The sequence below is a fragment of the Thermobia domestica genome, chromosome 12 (assembly GCF_964235325.1).
Source record: "Thermobia domestica chromosome 12, izTheDome1.hap1.1, whole genome shotgun sequence".
Classification (NCBI taxonomy): domain Eukaryota; kingdom Metazoa; phylum Arthropoda; class Insecta; order Zygentoma; family Lepismatidae; genus Thermobia; species Thermobia domestica.
In genome coordinates this window covers 160,561,818-160,578,489 of record NC_137465.1, presented here as the reverse complement: position 1 = coordinate 160,578,489, position 16,672 = coordinate 160,561,818, and the positions used below count along the sequence as shown (strand labels likewise).

The following is a 16,672-nucleotide window of genomic DNA, read 5'->3' as shown; positions in this document are numbered from 1 at the left end:
GTCCCCCTCATCCCCCTGGGATTTGCGCCAGTGCTATTAAATAAATATTGTTGTCGGTTTGCAAAGAAATATATTTCGTGAAACTCTTTTTTTTTTTTTTTTTTTTTTTTTTTAATCGCAACCCAAACATTTCAATAAGTGTCACAAGTTCTTGCTTATCACTTTAAAAAAAAGTGATTTTATGTAATTTGTTAATGAAGACCTGGTTTATAAGGTGCCGAGTAATGACTATAGTGTGCACAGGAGCGTTTTCAAAATCAGAAACGGTCAAAGTCTGAAATACGTGTTCACCGTTTTGATGGTGATGAGTTTGGTTAATCCCACTTTTTACCCGGATTAATCACGATGGTGAGAATGAAGGTATCAAACGAGAGGGGTGAAGAGGCACCCACAAGCTGCTGTTTGCGCGGGAATATTAAAAATTAAGGTAAACAAGGGGAATAATAACATTTTCGAACATGAAACAGTTGTAGAATAGGGACTTATGTTGTCAGAACTTAACCCCACAAATTTCATCTTTTTCAAAGGCTGATCACTACCAGTGATTTTTTTTCATTCCACTGACATGTGAAATGCTTCCAATCTGAATGAATTTATCGCGATCATTCCTCCATCAACTACATGTATCGCCAGGATTTTTTGGGTGTGTATTCGTACCTAGATGTGTGATATTTTTCGCTTACATGCAAAACATATACACACATTAGATAGATAGATAGATAGATAGATAGATAGATAGATAGATAGATAGATAGATAGATAGATAGATAGATAGATAGATAGATAGATAGATAGATAGATAGATAGATAGATAGATAGATAGATAGATACATACATACATACATACATACATACATACATACATACATACATACATACATACATACATGTGGGTGTGGGTGTGGATGGATGGGTGAACGTACTTTTAAAATGTTAGTTAATAATAAATAGGCCTAACTTTAAATTCAAAACTTTCATTCATTAAGAAATTAAGTAATTACTGTAATTTCAAAGATATCCAGTAGTCAAACTTTTTTTTTATTATTTTAAATACAAACATTAAACATATTCTTCAACTCCATCGATATTTAGAAATTCGCAAGAAAGGCTCCTTCTGAATTTCATTTACATTTCAGATTTCTTCTTCTTCTTTTTAACCGTGAAGTAATCGAAATTAAGATTCTATTTTTATGGTTACATACAGAATAAAATTTCAGAACTATACAGTTATTACTGGAAATTAATGCTATCACCCATTTCGAACATCTAATGTATTAACTCCTTTCTGCATGATTTTTTTCTTTTAGCGAAAACAAATAATCAGTATTGGAAATCCTCATATGGGAACTTGAAAAATAATTAAAACTTGAATTTTAGATTTTTCACTTAATTCCGACTAGAAATAAGTAAGTGCCATATATAACACACTTACAACTCACAAAGAACATGCCAGATGACACCAAAATCTCTTATTCATACACGTCAATATCTCACACAGCAGACAAAACAGACATTTGATGCCTTTGATAAATCACAAAAAAGCTAAAGTGAAAAAAGGGTATGTATCATATATGGCACGGCATGCAGTAAGGGATTAAAATTTCATTTCTTATCGATAGTATGAAACGTTGTAAATAGTTGTAAATTTCCTTTATTGTTCTCTTAGTGGATCTGTATACCAACTAAAGTAGTTTTGTCAAGTTGGAAACGAAAAGTTTGGTGAGATGATTATAGAGAGCATCGAATTCTATTTTGCTCCGGTGCCAAAATCTCTAACTAAGGCTCTGCCTGTAACTTCATTTACCTGTTCGGTACAGTTGTATGGAACATCAAATTGTAGCCTTTTTGAGTTGGTTCTGAATTTAATGTCCCTTTCAGCAGCGAGGCTATATGAGACGGGACCTACTGATTAATATAGAATCCGAACCCCTTGAGCTCCAGCCGGGAAATGAATGTAGCCTTTTTTTCTTTCGTACCTTTTTTTTTTTTTTTTTTTTTTTTTTTTTTTTTTTTTTTTTTTACAAATAATATAATTAAAAATATTCACTTATAAATGGGCTGTGGTTCTTGAAACTAGAAATACTTTCCAGATAACATTTCTCACATGTTTCCTCTATGGTGAACTCTATTTCGAAGCTTTCGTCAGACTCCTTAACCTACCAACCAAACTTGACAAATCAATTAAGAGAAGAAACTCTTAATACATACACTGATACAAACAGAATGAAACTTGAAATTTTCTCTAATTAACTATCTGGCTAAATAGGTTTAGGGAGAGCACTAAAACATTTATAAAATTACATGCAAATAGATTAAGGTTAATTTAGCCCTTAAAAAAATGAGGTTATATAAAAATGCACCTACAGAGCGAACTTATGTTTCTTGAGTTGAAGAAACCATGTCTTTATATGTTCCATAAACGTATAATTTATTAGTCCGTTAACAGTAAAATATACATAAGTCTTTTGAGATGAGGGAAGTACAAATTTACCCCTAGTTCTCTGATTTCAACTCCAAAGCGTAGTAGGGGGCGCGGTGGCTCAGTGGTAGAGCGTTCAAATCCGGTGCTTGGGGTCCCTGGTTCGATCCCAGCTCGCGCCGTGTGAATTTTGTGGTGGACAAACACCGTGCTCGTGGCTTTTCTCGGGATTCTACCGTTTCCTCCCACTTTCTTCATTCCACCATTTCACTCATCTCTCATCATCACTGTCTCCTTTAGCCTAACCGGCATAATCGTGGGACGTAAAACTTAAAGATTTAATTTCATTTTCCAAAGCGTAGGAATAGTTGCGACTTTTCAAACAAATATATATCATGTCATTAACATTATTACGATATCATTCTTATCAATATCGAATAATTGTTACCAAGTTATACTGAAAAAATCTCAGAGTTTTGCAAATATCTAAATATTATATGAATTAACACACTTTCATATTGGAAGTAAACATTACCTTACGTTGTTTATCCTCTTTTCTTGAATAATTTCAATACCAAACAACAAACCTATTAGGTTTGTGCAAATGAAATATCTGCTTTGATGTCAGATTGAAAATTAAACTGAGCAAAACAACACAGGAGTGGGCTAATAAAAACGTCTAATATCTCAAACTCTACGCGCCATCCTATCATTAGCTAAACTTTTTTAAGTTTCACCGTGTAATGGAAAGTCCAGTCTACACTGCTGTGAGATACGAGTAAGATATTTGGTGGTAGATCCAGCCGGTTCCACACATCTTCAACTGAAGTGCCACGATGGCTCAGGTAGAGCGTTCATTTCCGGTGCGTGAGGTAATGGTTCAAATCCAGCTTGCGCCAAATGGGCTTTATGACAAACACAGTGGGTTTCCTCGGGGTTCCCCCACTTTTTTCATTCCACCATTTCATTTATTCCCACTATCACCGTCTCCTTTGGGTTACACGGCATAAATATGGAATATGAAATTGAAATATTTTATTTTTACATCTTCAACTGATTCTTATTGTCTCTTTCCTGTTAAGTATCAGACATCCTTTACAGATCCAATAACACTTCATACAGGAGAAGGAGTCCAAGAAAACAAAGACCAGAGAGCTTAATAACAGAGAATATAATCACGCAAATTTTATCATTGGAGACCTCAGCGCTAGAAAGGACAAGACGAGACAAGCAGAAAATAGAAGAAAGAAAAAGGAAAAGAAAAGAAAGAAATTTCGGATATTCCATACGAGACAAACGTAGAAACCTGTTGGAAGAATTCGCTGAAACTGACAAGATTTACGTTATGAATTCCTCCTAATATCATTTCATTCATCCGCATTATCACCGTCTCCTTTATCCTACTCAGCACCTGGGACATAAAACTGAACTATTTAACTTCATTTTCTCAAGAAATTGAATTTTATATAAGGAGTATGAAATGAGGAACAGATACGAGGAAACGGAGTTATTAATAATAGAATCATTACCAAAGTCCTAGCACAGCAATGACTATTACCTGATTGAGTTTTCTAAAAGTGGAGAAGTACCATAAACATATGCTACATTAGAAAGGACGGATTAATTAGACCTATAAATCTTCTTCCTGAGATTTTAGTTTTTTGTTTTATTTTATTTTATTTTTAAATATTGACCCTCTTATTAGACAAATTTAAACCTCGCCCAACCAACAGAACAGGCTGCATTTTGAAATGATTTCAGCACAGTAGATAATATTCAAGTCATGGGGATACTGATAGAATTACTAAACGAGTATGAATTATCCTTATATGCTGCGTTTATTGGCTATGGAAAAGCCTTCTGTGGCTATTCACAGCGCTAAAGCAAGTGGTGTCGAAGAAGCTTAAATAGTTCGAAGAAAGTTATAGATAATGTCAATACAGAAGATGCAAATATTCAACTGTTTGGCTGTAGAAAGACTATAAAGATCAAAAGAAAGGCATTTCTCCAAAGCTTTTTCACAAACGAATTTCAGTTTGTGTTTTGATTTCTGAAATGGAAGACCGGAAGCATTAATATAGTTAGGAATCATCTGACCTAACTTCGTTTCGCTCATGATATCCTTCTCTTTAGAAACATCAAGAGAAATATGCAAAATGGGTTAATTTCAATATCAAGGAAGTCGGGTTGAAAATAAATATGGAAAAGACAAAAGTGGTGTCCATGAAAACGACTTTGCAAGTAAATCAAGAGTTAGTTCAATATATGAAATTATAAGCAATGAATATCTAAGTCTATATGAGACAGGAGATGTTCACATGGGATAACATTCAAGAAGAAATTAACAGAGTAGATTAAAACGTGTTCAAAAAGACCAGCTTCAAACTGAAAATCACTCAGAGTTTTTCTAAGGAGTAAAATTTTAATGAATGTACTCTACCTGATTTCACATAGAATTATAGATGTAGATATTAACCAAGTTAGACATTCACAGCCTCCAGATCACAAAATGAAGAATGGAAAAATGTATGCTAAGGAATCACTCACAAAGATAGGAAAAGAACCATATGTATCAAACAGTGATAGGTGTTATAGATATTATCATGAAAAAAGGCATTGTGGTAGCAATGTGCCTGACATATTCCAGAAAAATTATGATCGATGGAGAAAAGCAGTTCTCGAGCTGGATACCATATGGCAAAAAGAAACTAGGAAACGTCTTCGTACAAGGTAGTGTGATGAAACCGAGAAACATTGCAAAGTAAACGTGGACAAGAATTGTTCAGTATAGATAGTTGTGGAAAAAATAGTTGGAAGATCATTCAGCAGTGGATTGACAAGAATTGTCTATGAACATATGAATGTATAGTGCTTGAAACATTTTTCTTCCGAACACATAATAATACAAATACAATTTGATACATAGGTCTACGTTTTTTGGCCTTAAGTTATCTAGGCGTCAGATTCGTATTTCAGTCATCGTGGCGACTTGGCGCCCGGACTTTTTTGAGCCTTGCTATATATATTGTAATACTACTTCAGATGTAAAAAATATTTTTTGTAGGTCAAACCTACAATTATTGGCCAGATGATCCTCCCTTCCTACATTCTTTCTGGATCCGCTAGTGCCTGTAACTGTGCAGTTTTCTGAGTAAGGAATAACCATGGAAGTTTTCTGCATCATCGGATTGTCATTTCTTATTTCTCTTTTAACGTATCTCTGACGATTATCGAAAATGGCCACGACAGTGGTTTGATCAAAATCCAGGCCATTTTCTAAGCCCCTAGATGTTGTTGTGGGTATGGTGATATATGGTGAAAGTTGTTTTGATCTGCCAAGGCCAAAAAATCACTGCAGATCTTTATAATACTGAACTCCATGAGAAGCATCGCAACTTTTCCCACAAGCATTCAAAAATGTTCAAAAGGTATTGTCTCCATCAGTTGCAGGACAGTGCAGTCGCAAATGTCGCTCCAGGACGTTGTAGTATGAAATCCTTGATCCACCGTGTTTCCTTCATATCTCTCTCACTAACTACCACCTCTTCCAGCATCTCGAATTCTTCTTGGAAGAGAAGAGCTTATGCGATGATTGAGCGATGCAATGTGATGTTCAAGTCTTCATTATATGGCAAACTCCAGGTTTCTTTCGCCACAGAGTCCAGCTGTTGGCTGAGCAATGAAAAAAATTTGAGATTATAGACAACGACTATTTTGATTAACCAGGCATTGTAATTACTATTGCAATATGGGATGAAAATAAATATTAAAAAGATAAAAGTCTCTTTAATTCGAACGAAGTGATCGATGTCAAATATAGAAATAGAAGAGGTGGAAATAGAGCAGGTGATTAGTTTTCGATACCTGGGTAGTATTATTAGTGATGATATGAAGTGCAAACATGAAATAAAAGCAAGGATAGGAATGGTGAATGAAGCCTTTAGGAGGAAGAAAAGTCTGTTTTGTGGGACCTTGAATAGAGAGTTGAGAAAAAGATTCATAAAATGCTTCATGTGGAGTATTGTACCGTATAGGGAAACATGGATATTACTCAAAAATGACGGGAAAAGATTGTAAGCTTTCGAAATGTGTGTGTGGAGAAGAATACAAAGAATTACTTAGGTCGAGCGGAAAATGAACGAGAAGGTGTTAGAAATGACTGGGAATTTTTTTTATATATATTATTAATAAGAGGAAGAGAAACTGGTTGGAACATTGGTTAAGAAGGAACTGTATCATGAGGAACGTGCTAGAAATTATGGTGGCAGAAAAGACAGGGATAGGGAGGACACGTATTTTTATGAGTATTATTCCCACATTATTATTATTATTATTATTATTATTATTATTATTATTATTATTATTATTATTATTATTATTATTATTATTATTATTATTATTACAGTGAAACCTCCCTTAACGGACACCTCTCAATAGCGGACACCTCTATAATACGGACAGATTTTTTTGTCCCGGCAAAAATATATGTTCTCTTACGGAACAAAACCCTCCCTTTTACGGACACTCTCAGATACGGACGCGGACAGTCCTTTTCTCCCCAAACGTTTAAATAACCTCTTCATAACGGACAGGAATTGTTCTCGGTTCTGCGATATATTACAGTATACAGAAAAGTATTTCCCCCATAAGTGTATCTCTCGAGTCCAGACCTGTTGAACCATCAAACAGAACAGCTGAACTTGTAATTTTTTCCGCAATAAACTGCTTTCTGGCGGAAATCCTAGAAAAATTCAATAAGCAATAACACTCATGCAGGGTTAGTCGTAAGGCCAGGAATTCTATGCGAAAGATCTTCCCTTCCCTAACAAATTTAATCCTTTTCGTCTGGACCTTGCATCTTTACCGACAATTTCATAGATAACAAAACAAACATTGTTTGTTTTACAATAACATTTTCAACGAGCAATGCTACCTCTCTTACTTTTTTGGAAAATAAACATTTTTCTTTTACTCGTGATGCTGGAACAAATCTAGGTTGGAGTTTTCCCGGCTTCCTTTTTCATTTTCTCTAAAAGGATATTCTTTGTGATTGGGCCTGGGTCAATAAATATGCACCCCCAATAGCTTGCCTTTTCATCCATTCTGTCAACGAAGATGCCGCGCCAGTACACAAACACACACACACACAGGTTTCTTCTGCAATCGTACTGAGGATTTTTAGAGGACACTTGCTAATGAGTTTTATTACCATTGTAGAGGGAAAAGCATGCCTTTTTCGTTAAACATTGCCCAGTAATAATTGCTATGATTTAATAAAAATGAATTTCTCTTTCATCCCTTCCAGTAATTCAAATTGTACTAAATAAGACTATTTTCATATTGAATTTTACGTATTTACGCCCATATATAATGTATTTACTGTATATTACTGCATACAATTACCCTTATGAGAAATTAAATTTCTGTAACCTCTCTATAACGGACACCTCTCAGTAACGGACAAAACTTCATGTCCCATTGGTGTCCGCTATTCAGAGGTTTCACTGTATTATTATTATTTAGATTGTAAGTCATATTATGTGGCCCAAGCTTGGTTACAATTGCTCCAGGCGTTCTAGACTTATGCTGGAACATGCATATATTTTCTTTATTTATATATACTGTAGATCAAAATGTCAAAAGACCTTATTCTTTTGGGTGACGATGTGCTATTTCAGACAGCAGTGGTGGATCTACTGGGAGAGAATTGGAGGAAATTGCCACCACAAAAGCTATCTTTTCTTCTTCTAAGCTGGGGGACAGTAATAGAGTGCGTAAGGTCCCTGGTTCGAACTCCGGCCAAGTAAGTTTGTGTTAGACAACATGGAGTTTGTGGGTTTTCTTGGGGATTCCTGTTTCTCTCACATTTTCATTCCACTGATTCTTCCATCACCATTCACTTGCGTTAATCCTTAGTCTAAAGAACATAATCGTGGGACGTTAAACTGAAAGATATTTCATTTATTCCTTCTAAGCTAGTTTCATTTTCTGATACACAGAACCAGTGTCTCTGTCCTAATACAAGCTCAATAGAGTTCCTTGCAATTGGCATAATCGTGGGCATCGTTGCAAGGCTTTAAACTGCCTAATATTGCACTAATTTATTGTATTTCGATGTAAAATTCCGTATTTGGAACCTATATACATCTTCCAGAAGGTGATCCAGCCCTTCCAAATAATCCTTCTGAATCTGCTAGTGAGTGGCAGTGTGTCATAGTGTTACTTTGAACAGTGTTACGTTTATCGTAGATGAAATGCGAAAGAGTTTTTTCTTCGTCTTGTTTGCTGGCTTTCAACTCGTAGCTCTTGGCACATACTTTTTTGCTTATATTATGCTGAAGATACAAAACATTTGTTATCTATATATCTTAAATCTTGGAAACAGTTTGGATTATGTAACATTAAACGTTACGGTTCTCTAACTGTCTGCACTTTTTTTTTTTTCATAAACATATACTATATAAACAAAAGACCATTATGTAATTAAATAATTTTTCAATTGCTTCGAGAATGAGATTCTTTACAACGATAAATAGTCTAAATTACTGTAGACGACGGACGGATAATTTATAATGCACTAGGACTAGGACAAAATAAACTTTACTAAAGATAGTAAAACGGGATACGGACAATATCTCGCGGCCGAAACATCGCCGCCAAAAACTCGCCGGCCAAAACCTCGCATTGCCAAAACCTCGCCGCCCAAAATCTCGCGTGGCCAAAACCTCGCCGGACAAAATCTCGCCGGGCCAAAACCTCGCCACCCAAAACATCGCGTGGCCAAAACCTCGTCGCCAAAACCTCGTGTGCCAAAATGTAGGGTCTATATCTCCCACTCCCCCTCCCTTTTGTTGTGCCGACAAAGTGAAATTATGAAAAACATCCTAGGCTCGAACCTCATCTATGTTGAAAATTTGATTGAGATCGGTAGGGTGGTTCAAGAGGTACAATGTAACAAACATTGTCATTTAATTTTATATATATATATATATATATATATATATATATATATATATATATATATATATATATATATATATATATATATATATATATATATATATATATTTCCAAAGCATCTATTAGAATTTTTCTTGTCATTATTTTCATGTAATTATGTGTTATTACTAAATATATACATATAGTAATATATAGAACATTCTACTGTACATTGAAGAAATCGTCGTGAAGAGGTTTTATCCTGACATTTCTTCCCAGGGACACTACGTCTCGCTTAATTTAGACAAGGCGAGATTCTGTGTCGCGAGATCATTACAACGAGGTTTTGGTCAGGCGAGATTTTGGGTATGGCGATATTTTGGGGCGCGAGGTTTTGGAAGACAAGGTTTTGGCCAGGCGAGGTTTCGGCTCGGCGAGATTTTGTCCCGCGAGGTTTTGGGCGGCGAGGTTTTGGCCAGTCGAGGTTTCGGCCCAGCGAGATTTTGGGCGGCGAGATTTTGGTCCGCGAGGTTCTGGACGCGAGGTTTTGTACCCAAACCAGTAAAACAGATCACTCGTAGAAGTTTATTTTTCGTCCGATTGATGTTAACAGCTGAAGGACGCTTACTGCTATCTAGCGGCGCGATTTGTAACTTCTAGCACTCTATAATTATAAGTTTTTGTTCCAATAGTGAAAATGGGTTATTGATATCCACCGTTAATGTCACCGTTACCAGTAAAGATACAGATATTAACGCATTGATTAAACGATACGAGATTATGACTAGGATTGCGAACTCTAGAAAATACAATTTCGGACACTCTCTCAACTTGTCTATGATAGAGATCTGCCTTAATCAAACTAACAACAATATATCCGGTCCTACCGGTAAGATACCGACCTACTTATACAATAAAACAATTCAGTTATTTTCACTACCAGCAACTAATGGGGTAACAACCATTTACTGCCCGGTCCTGCCCCACCATAGGTTTCACCTCATTCGTACTTAAAACATGGTATCATCAAATCTAGCAAAGGGCTAAATATGATTACTTAGTGTCAAAATAATTCTTATTAAATGCTGTATGAATAATGCTATTTATCTCTTTATTTTCTGCAACATACGTTGAAGATAACTTCAAGATTTAACGTAGTGGTCGCCAAACTTATAAAGCTTCTGAGCTACCATATCGTTTTCGAATTCTACTGTGAGCTACCAACACAAAGAACTACCAACCTTTTTTTTTAAAAAAAAAAACTAAATCTTACCTTTGTTTATTGCCTATAAATTTACATTTCTAGTAAATATGAAATCAAACTTATTTAAACTGCACGCCTATATAACAAAAAGAAACTGAAATTAAATTGTACATAAGAAACGTATTGAAGTGTAGTTAGTAATAAATAACAAATATAATGACAAATTTTTTACCAGACTTGTTAACTTCAATGAGAAGGATGGAATTATTTTTTGTCATCAACATTTTTTTTTTCGGGAAGTCGAGTCCCCTAGATTTAGTAACCCCAAATTGACAACACTGAACAAGGTTAGTCATCCAGAGCTTTAACGCAATCTACCGACAATGTTCCCGCGAGCTACTAGTAGCTCGCGATCGACGGTTTGGCAATCACTGATCTAAATTATAAAACTTGATGGAATTGCATGAAAAAACAAAAAGCATCACTGACACAACACAACTGATCACTGTAATTGTCGCTTCTTCGTCTCAAGTAGTAATGCCTAGTTTACTCATCTGGGTGACGCGAAGACCGTTCTTTCACCTTGAAGAGGGGTACAGGTTTGGAACCGACTACCTGGTTCCACCCCGCTTTCCCCTACTTATCCTTATGATAGATTATTAATTATATATTCACGATTCTCAATCTAAATACAGATTAATAAGATAAAGCAATGTAGATATGCCCTGTTTTCGCATTATTTAACGAATGAGGGAGAAATGGCAGTTCTTTACAAATAGTATGTATATCACTATTAGGAATATGTATGTCACTGCTTGTACAGCGGGGGACACTTCTAAATGGTACAGCCATATGGAGATTTACGGCTAAGATGTACCATTTAGAAGTGTCCGCCGCTGTACTATGTGTCTCATGCTTAGGAGTATATGTCACCTTAGGAGAGATCAAATAACAATACAATCTGCTACTTACTAGTGCATTTTATAATAGATATATACAGTTCTGTTCCAGTAAAATAGAAAGTATCAACTGGCAACAAACGACATATACTTATGGCACCATAAAAATTAGTTTCTCTCAATTTTGTCAAAAACTACCCACTCCCCAAGTATCTCAACTTGTTCAATTTAGTGTGAACTAAAAGTTAGCCATAAGTGTGGGCTATATCTGATTAATCTTAATCTGTTCTGTCACCTTGCTAATATCATCATGAAGAGTTTGATGAAAGTTTAATTTAGTATCGGTTTCGTCTCAATAGGTGGCGTTGATGCCATACAGCATCAATTTTTAAGTTTACAAAAGATTTTTTTTTTCGAAAACTACACATGAAGATCTGCACTCACGCATATCATATTTTTATTATTTTGTTTTAGTTTAATGTCCGACAATTATGCACCGAGGCTAAGGAAGACGGCGATGATGAGAAGGATAATAATGGTGAAATAACAAAAGTTGCAGGAAAAGGAACAACGGCGAAAGAATGACGCAGACAGTGTTTTTCCACCGCAAGGCCCACTTGCCGGGTGCTAGAATCGAACCAGGGTTTCCCCGGCTCGAAGATGAGCACTCTAGCACTGAGCTACCACGGCCCCCATCATCTTCTTTAGTTCAATGAGACCTATCGTATGAAATCCATGGCATCTTTGGACAAACCATCTTCCGTTAAAAGCTAAATTGTACAGCTAATATGGAACCGCGATGGCTCAGTGGTAGAGCGTTCACCTCTGATGCGTGGGGTCCCTGGTTTGACCCCAACTCGCACCAAGTGGGCTTTGTGGTGGACAAACACAATGTGCATGGGTTTTCTCGGGATTTTCCCATTTTCTCCCACTTTCTTCATTCCATCATTTCATTCATTCTCATAATCACCGTCTCCTTTATCCTAGCCAGCATAATCGTGGAACGTAAAACTCAAAGATATCATTTCATTTTCATTTTGTACAGCGAATATTTTAGAATTGTTCGTCTGGAATACTGAGTACCCTCTGTACTGGTTTCTTAATGTTACAGGAATTCTAAGTGCTTGATGTGTGCAAGTGGTTGTGTAATGAAGCCATAATTATTACAATTTTCTTTTATATGAGATATTCCTAATCCAAATCCTCTACTCCGGATCATATCTTGCAATTTGCCTTGCTTTTCCTCAGACACAGGGAGAGAAGCTAATTACCCAACAGTATTGTACTGAGGGTAAATGGGGTACAGCGTTCCTTCGAACAGAACTCTCTGTTAGAATCAGATGTGGTTTGCGGGTGGATAGACCAGTATTGTATGCAAGATCAATCCTCAAAGTACAGGCTCTCCCACATCACACTACCTCGCCCCAAAGAAAGGACCACATCGCGCCAAGTAGAAAAAAAATATATAAATAAAAATAATCGTATAATTGTTTCTTTTTTTCGGTGACACTGAAGAAATTCATTTATGTAATTTATCTAATCCAAAGATTACACAAGAAATTTACTTACGTAATCTTGTGATCTGGAGATTTCTAAACAGCAAAAAGCAATCAGATACGGAATTTGGGATTTTAATTTTCTAATTAACATATTACATTGTTACGTATTCATATAATTATACGCTTACATAAGTAAAGATCAGAATCACTCAAAAGTGTACTTTGGACCTTTTCTGAGGATACTCCAAGAAAAGAAGAGACTTAAACTTTAGAAGGAGGCAGTGATCGCTTATAAGTAAAGTCACAAGAGTTCCTATATTATACAAAAATTACAATACTAGATAAGTCTCCTCCTCTCAGATTCTGCCGATAAAATTGTAATTTTTAACCAATGTGGCTTTCCTTGATGAACCCTCATTGGAATGAAGCTAGACAATTCAAAATTATATTTTTATATAAGCAATTAATAAACGCATGCCTCCTTCAGTTATTTTGATTCTTCTGTCATCCAGAACTATTGGGTCGATGCATAAGTTCGTGTGGTTCTTATATTTTATATTTTATTTTTATTCTGCTGTTCTGTTCAAATTCAAATACAAATACAGCATAGACATAACATTAAACATATTCTACGAGTGTAACAATACATTGCATATACATTCAAAAACTTGCACCATTTCCCGTGTTCTTTGAGGATTTTCATGAAGCAACTCTTTCAAACAATTTTCGTCAAAATCAGATCTTCCAGAACGTGGATCATCAAACAAGTCAAACCGTCCTGCTCGAAAGCGGGAAAACCATTTCTGTGCTGCTCTTTCAGCAATTGCTTCATTCCGGTACACTGCACAAATTGTTTTCGCTGCTTCTTCTGCACTGGATCCTCGGTTAAACTCGAAGAGTAAAATGTGACGGAACTGATCCCTTTTCTCAACTTGATATTCCATATCAGTTTGTCTGAAATATATACAATAATACGTTCACAATCAAGAAAACTTGTGTTTCACAACAGAAAAACTCGAAACTACTGCAAAAGCAACGGAATAACGATAAACAATCGCTTCACGCAACATTGTTGCCAATCCAAAAGAAAACCGCATGAACTTTTGCATCGACCCAATATATACTATAATTCTACCAAGGTTCCTTATAATTTCCGTATAAAATTCGTGTAATTTCGTTACACATAGAAGATGATGAACTAAAAACAAATTCATATGACAGTAGTTAGTAAACATATCTTTCATTAATATTGTTTCCTCTTTCATACCTATGTGGGGGCGCGGTGGCTCCGTGGTAGAGCGTTCACCTCTGGTGCTTGGGGTCCCGGGTTCGATCCCAGCCCCCGCCAAGTGAACTTTGTGGTGGACAAACACCGTGCTCGTGGGTTTTCTCGGGGTTCTCCCGTTTCCTCCCACTTTCTTCATTCCACCATTTCACTCATCTCTCATTATCACCGTCTCCTTTAGCCTAACCGGCATAACCGCGGGACGTAAAACTTACAGATTTCATTTCATTTCATTTTCTTTCATACCTATGAAGATATTCCAGAGGACAGCGATGCGATGAATACAAAGTGGACTTAATCACCTCATGCTTCAGGTAGGTATATTGATTAGTTAGTGTATAGATAGAATTAGGTTAGGTTAAGCTAGTTAGGATCCAGAGGTAAGTATTACTCAAATATAGTTAGATTAGGTTATCTGAGGTATAAAAACAAAAGTATTTATTCAACATCCATGCTTCTGAACATTGATATCAAATAGAGTAGGCAACGTAGAGTTAACAGTGACATAAAAGTGTTTATTAGTAGCAGCTGTAAAGTAGTTGAATATTACAGTTTATTTCGATGTAAACAATTGTAGCTACAAGTATCTCACCATAATAGTACCTATCTTTATAAACATGCTATGTAGAACGAAAAACAACCATTTGGCACTAAAAGCCTTTTGTTTATTAATGTTATATTAGGATAACCACTTAGGAAAACTCTCTTCATATTCTTTAATTCCTTCTCTCTCTCTCTTCTATTTCTGTACATGGGATCCCATCTAGATTGGTCTCGTTCTTTAAAAGCCTGACTTAATAAAAATAATACAAAATTTACCATTTTTCTTTTGCTTGTTTTTTGTAAGTGAAAGGAGATAACGAATTGCAACTTACCACAATCATAGATAATATTATTCTACAACAGAAAATATGAACCTGAAGAATTTTCAGTGTTGCAATCCATAGAAATTACAGTGTAACCAGAATAACAACTCCCCAAAATCTAAGTTACGGCAGCGACTAGAGGAACGAACTCAACTGCATTTGATTGCGTTTTCTGTTGTCTTGATACCCTGTGAACTACTTTTAAAATAACATTATTATTTAATTTTAATAACTGTATCTTAAAACTATTTTGTTTATTACAAACTAAATACAACTATTATATAAAATGTAATATACCAAGACAACATGATACGTAATGAAATGCAGTTGAGTTCGTTCCTCTAGTCGCTGCCGTAACTTAGATTTTGGGAAAGTTGTTATTCTGGCAACACTGTAATTTCTATGGATCGCAACACTGAAAATTCTTCAGGTTCATATTTTCTGTTGTAGAATAACATTATCCATGATTGCGGTAAGGTACACTTCATTATCTCCTTTCGCTTATGAAAAACAAGCAAAAGAAAATGGTAAATTTTGTATTATTTTTAGTAAGTCAGGCTTTTAAGGAACGAGACCAATCTAGAAGGAATCCCATGTAAAAGAGCACAGAAATAGAAAAGAGAGAGAGAAGGAACTAAAGAATTTGAAGAGATGATAATGAGGCCGGGAAATGAAGGCTTAGGAGGTAATACAAACATTATTATAACAAGGTCTTATAAGAGGTCTTGCAATATTCAGAAGTAAGAAACTCTGCCTCCCTTCCCCCAGAGCAAAATATTCTAGTTACGCCAATGATAGCTAGAGCGATTATCTTGAGTGAGTTCGTGAATGGAATCAATCTGTTGACATCTTAACGAGTAACTGTTATCCATATTCCGGACAGAAATTATACATCGCGCAGGTACATAGCACCAAACTTTCTCCAGCGGTTGACAAATTGAAATTTCTCGTGATCCTGAACACTGTCTTAGCAGATCATCATTATGAAATTGGTCTAGACACTGAACAAAATGGCCGCTTGTCCTGCTCGTTCTATAGATGATGGCGCAATGTCTCATTCCTAATACGAATTATTCTGGCTCGAACCAAGATTATGTGAGTTTGCAGAACACTGTTCTTCTGTTTATATTTGTGTGTGTGTTTTCGAAATTCTACCGTTCTCCCAAATAGTTACCACATACACCATCGTCCTTTGAGACCCGACTTCATTTTCCGTTAGAGATCAACTGGTTAGGTTCACCCTGAAAAAAAGGTGTTAAACTCCAAACCCAACCGAAATGTTTTCTCCTATGCATTTATTTTGCTTTTTCTATGATTGTTCAAACATTTCCATAATTGTTCAAACACGAAGAAATACCACGCAAACATAATTAAGCTCTGGATTAAAGCTAAAACTACTTGAAATCAAACTCAAGACTTACGATTAAGAAATGAATACTCTCATTGAGCTAGAACAAGAATGAACATAAGCTTCATTATTTTGCAATGAATCATCGAAATATCATTCGTAAGGTACGAGATGATACTACAATAGGTGCTAGGGTACGAAATGCAACGATTA

The 16,672-nt window shown here is 35.7% G+C and overlaps 1 protein-coding gene across 3 annotated transcripts in view; it reads right to left on the bottom strand.

Moving 5' to 3' along the window:
* Positions 1-13,189: 13,189 nt before the first annotated feature.
* Positions 13,190-16,672, bottom strand: part of LOC145666785 (uncharacterized) — a 111,127-nt gene continuing 107,644 nt past the window's right edge. The window contains exon 2 of one of the 3 annotated variants that reach the window (XR_014127817.1): positions 13,190-13,914. Coding sequence is in view for 2 of the 3 variants with exons in the window: in XM_081734344.1 (XP_081590470.1) it covers positions 13,590-13,914 (325 nt within the window). In the remaining variant the exon portion in view is untranslated. The remainder of the gene's footprint in view (positions 13,915-16,672) is intronic. The other 2 variants (XM_081734343.1, XM_081734344.1) reach the window with 2 other exon arrangements.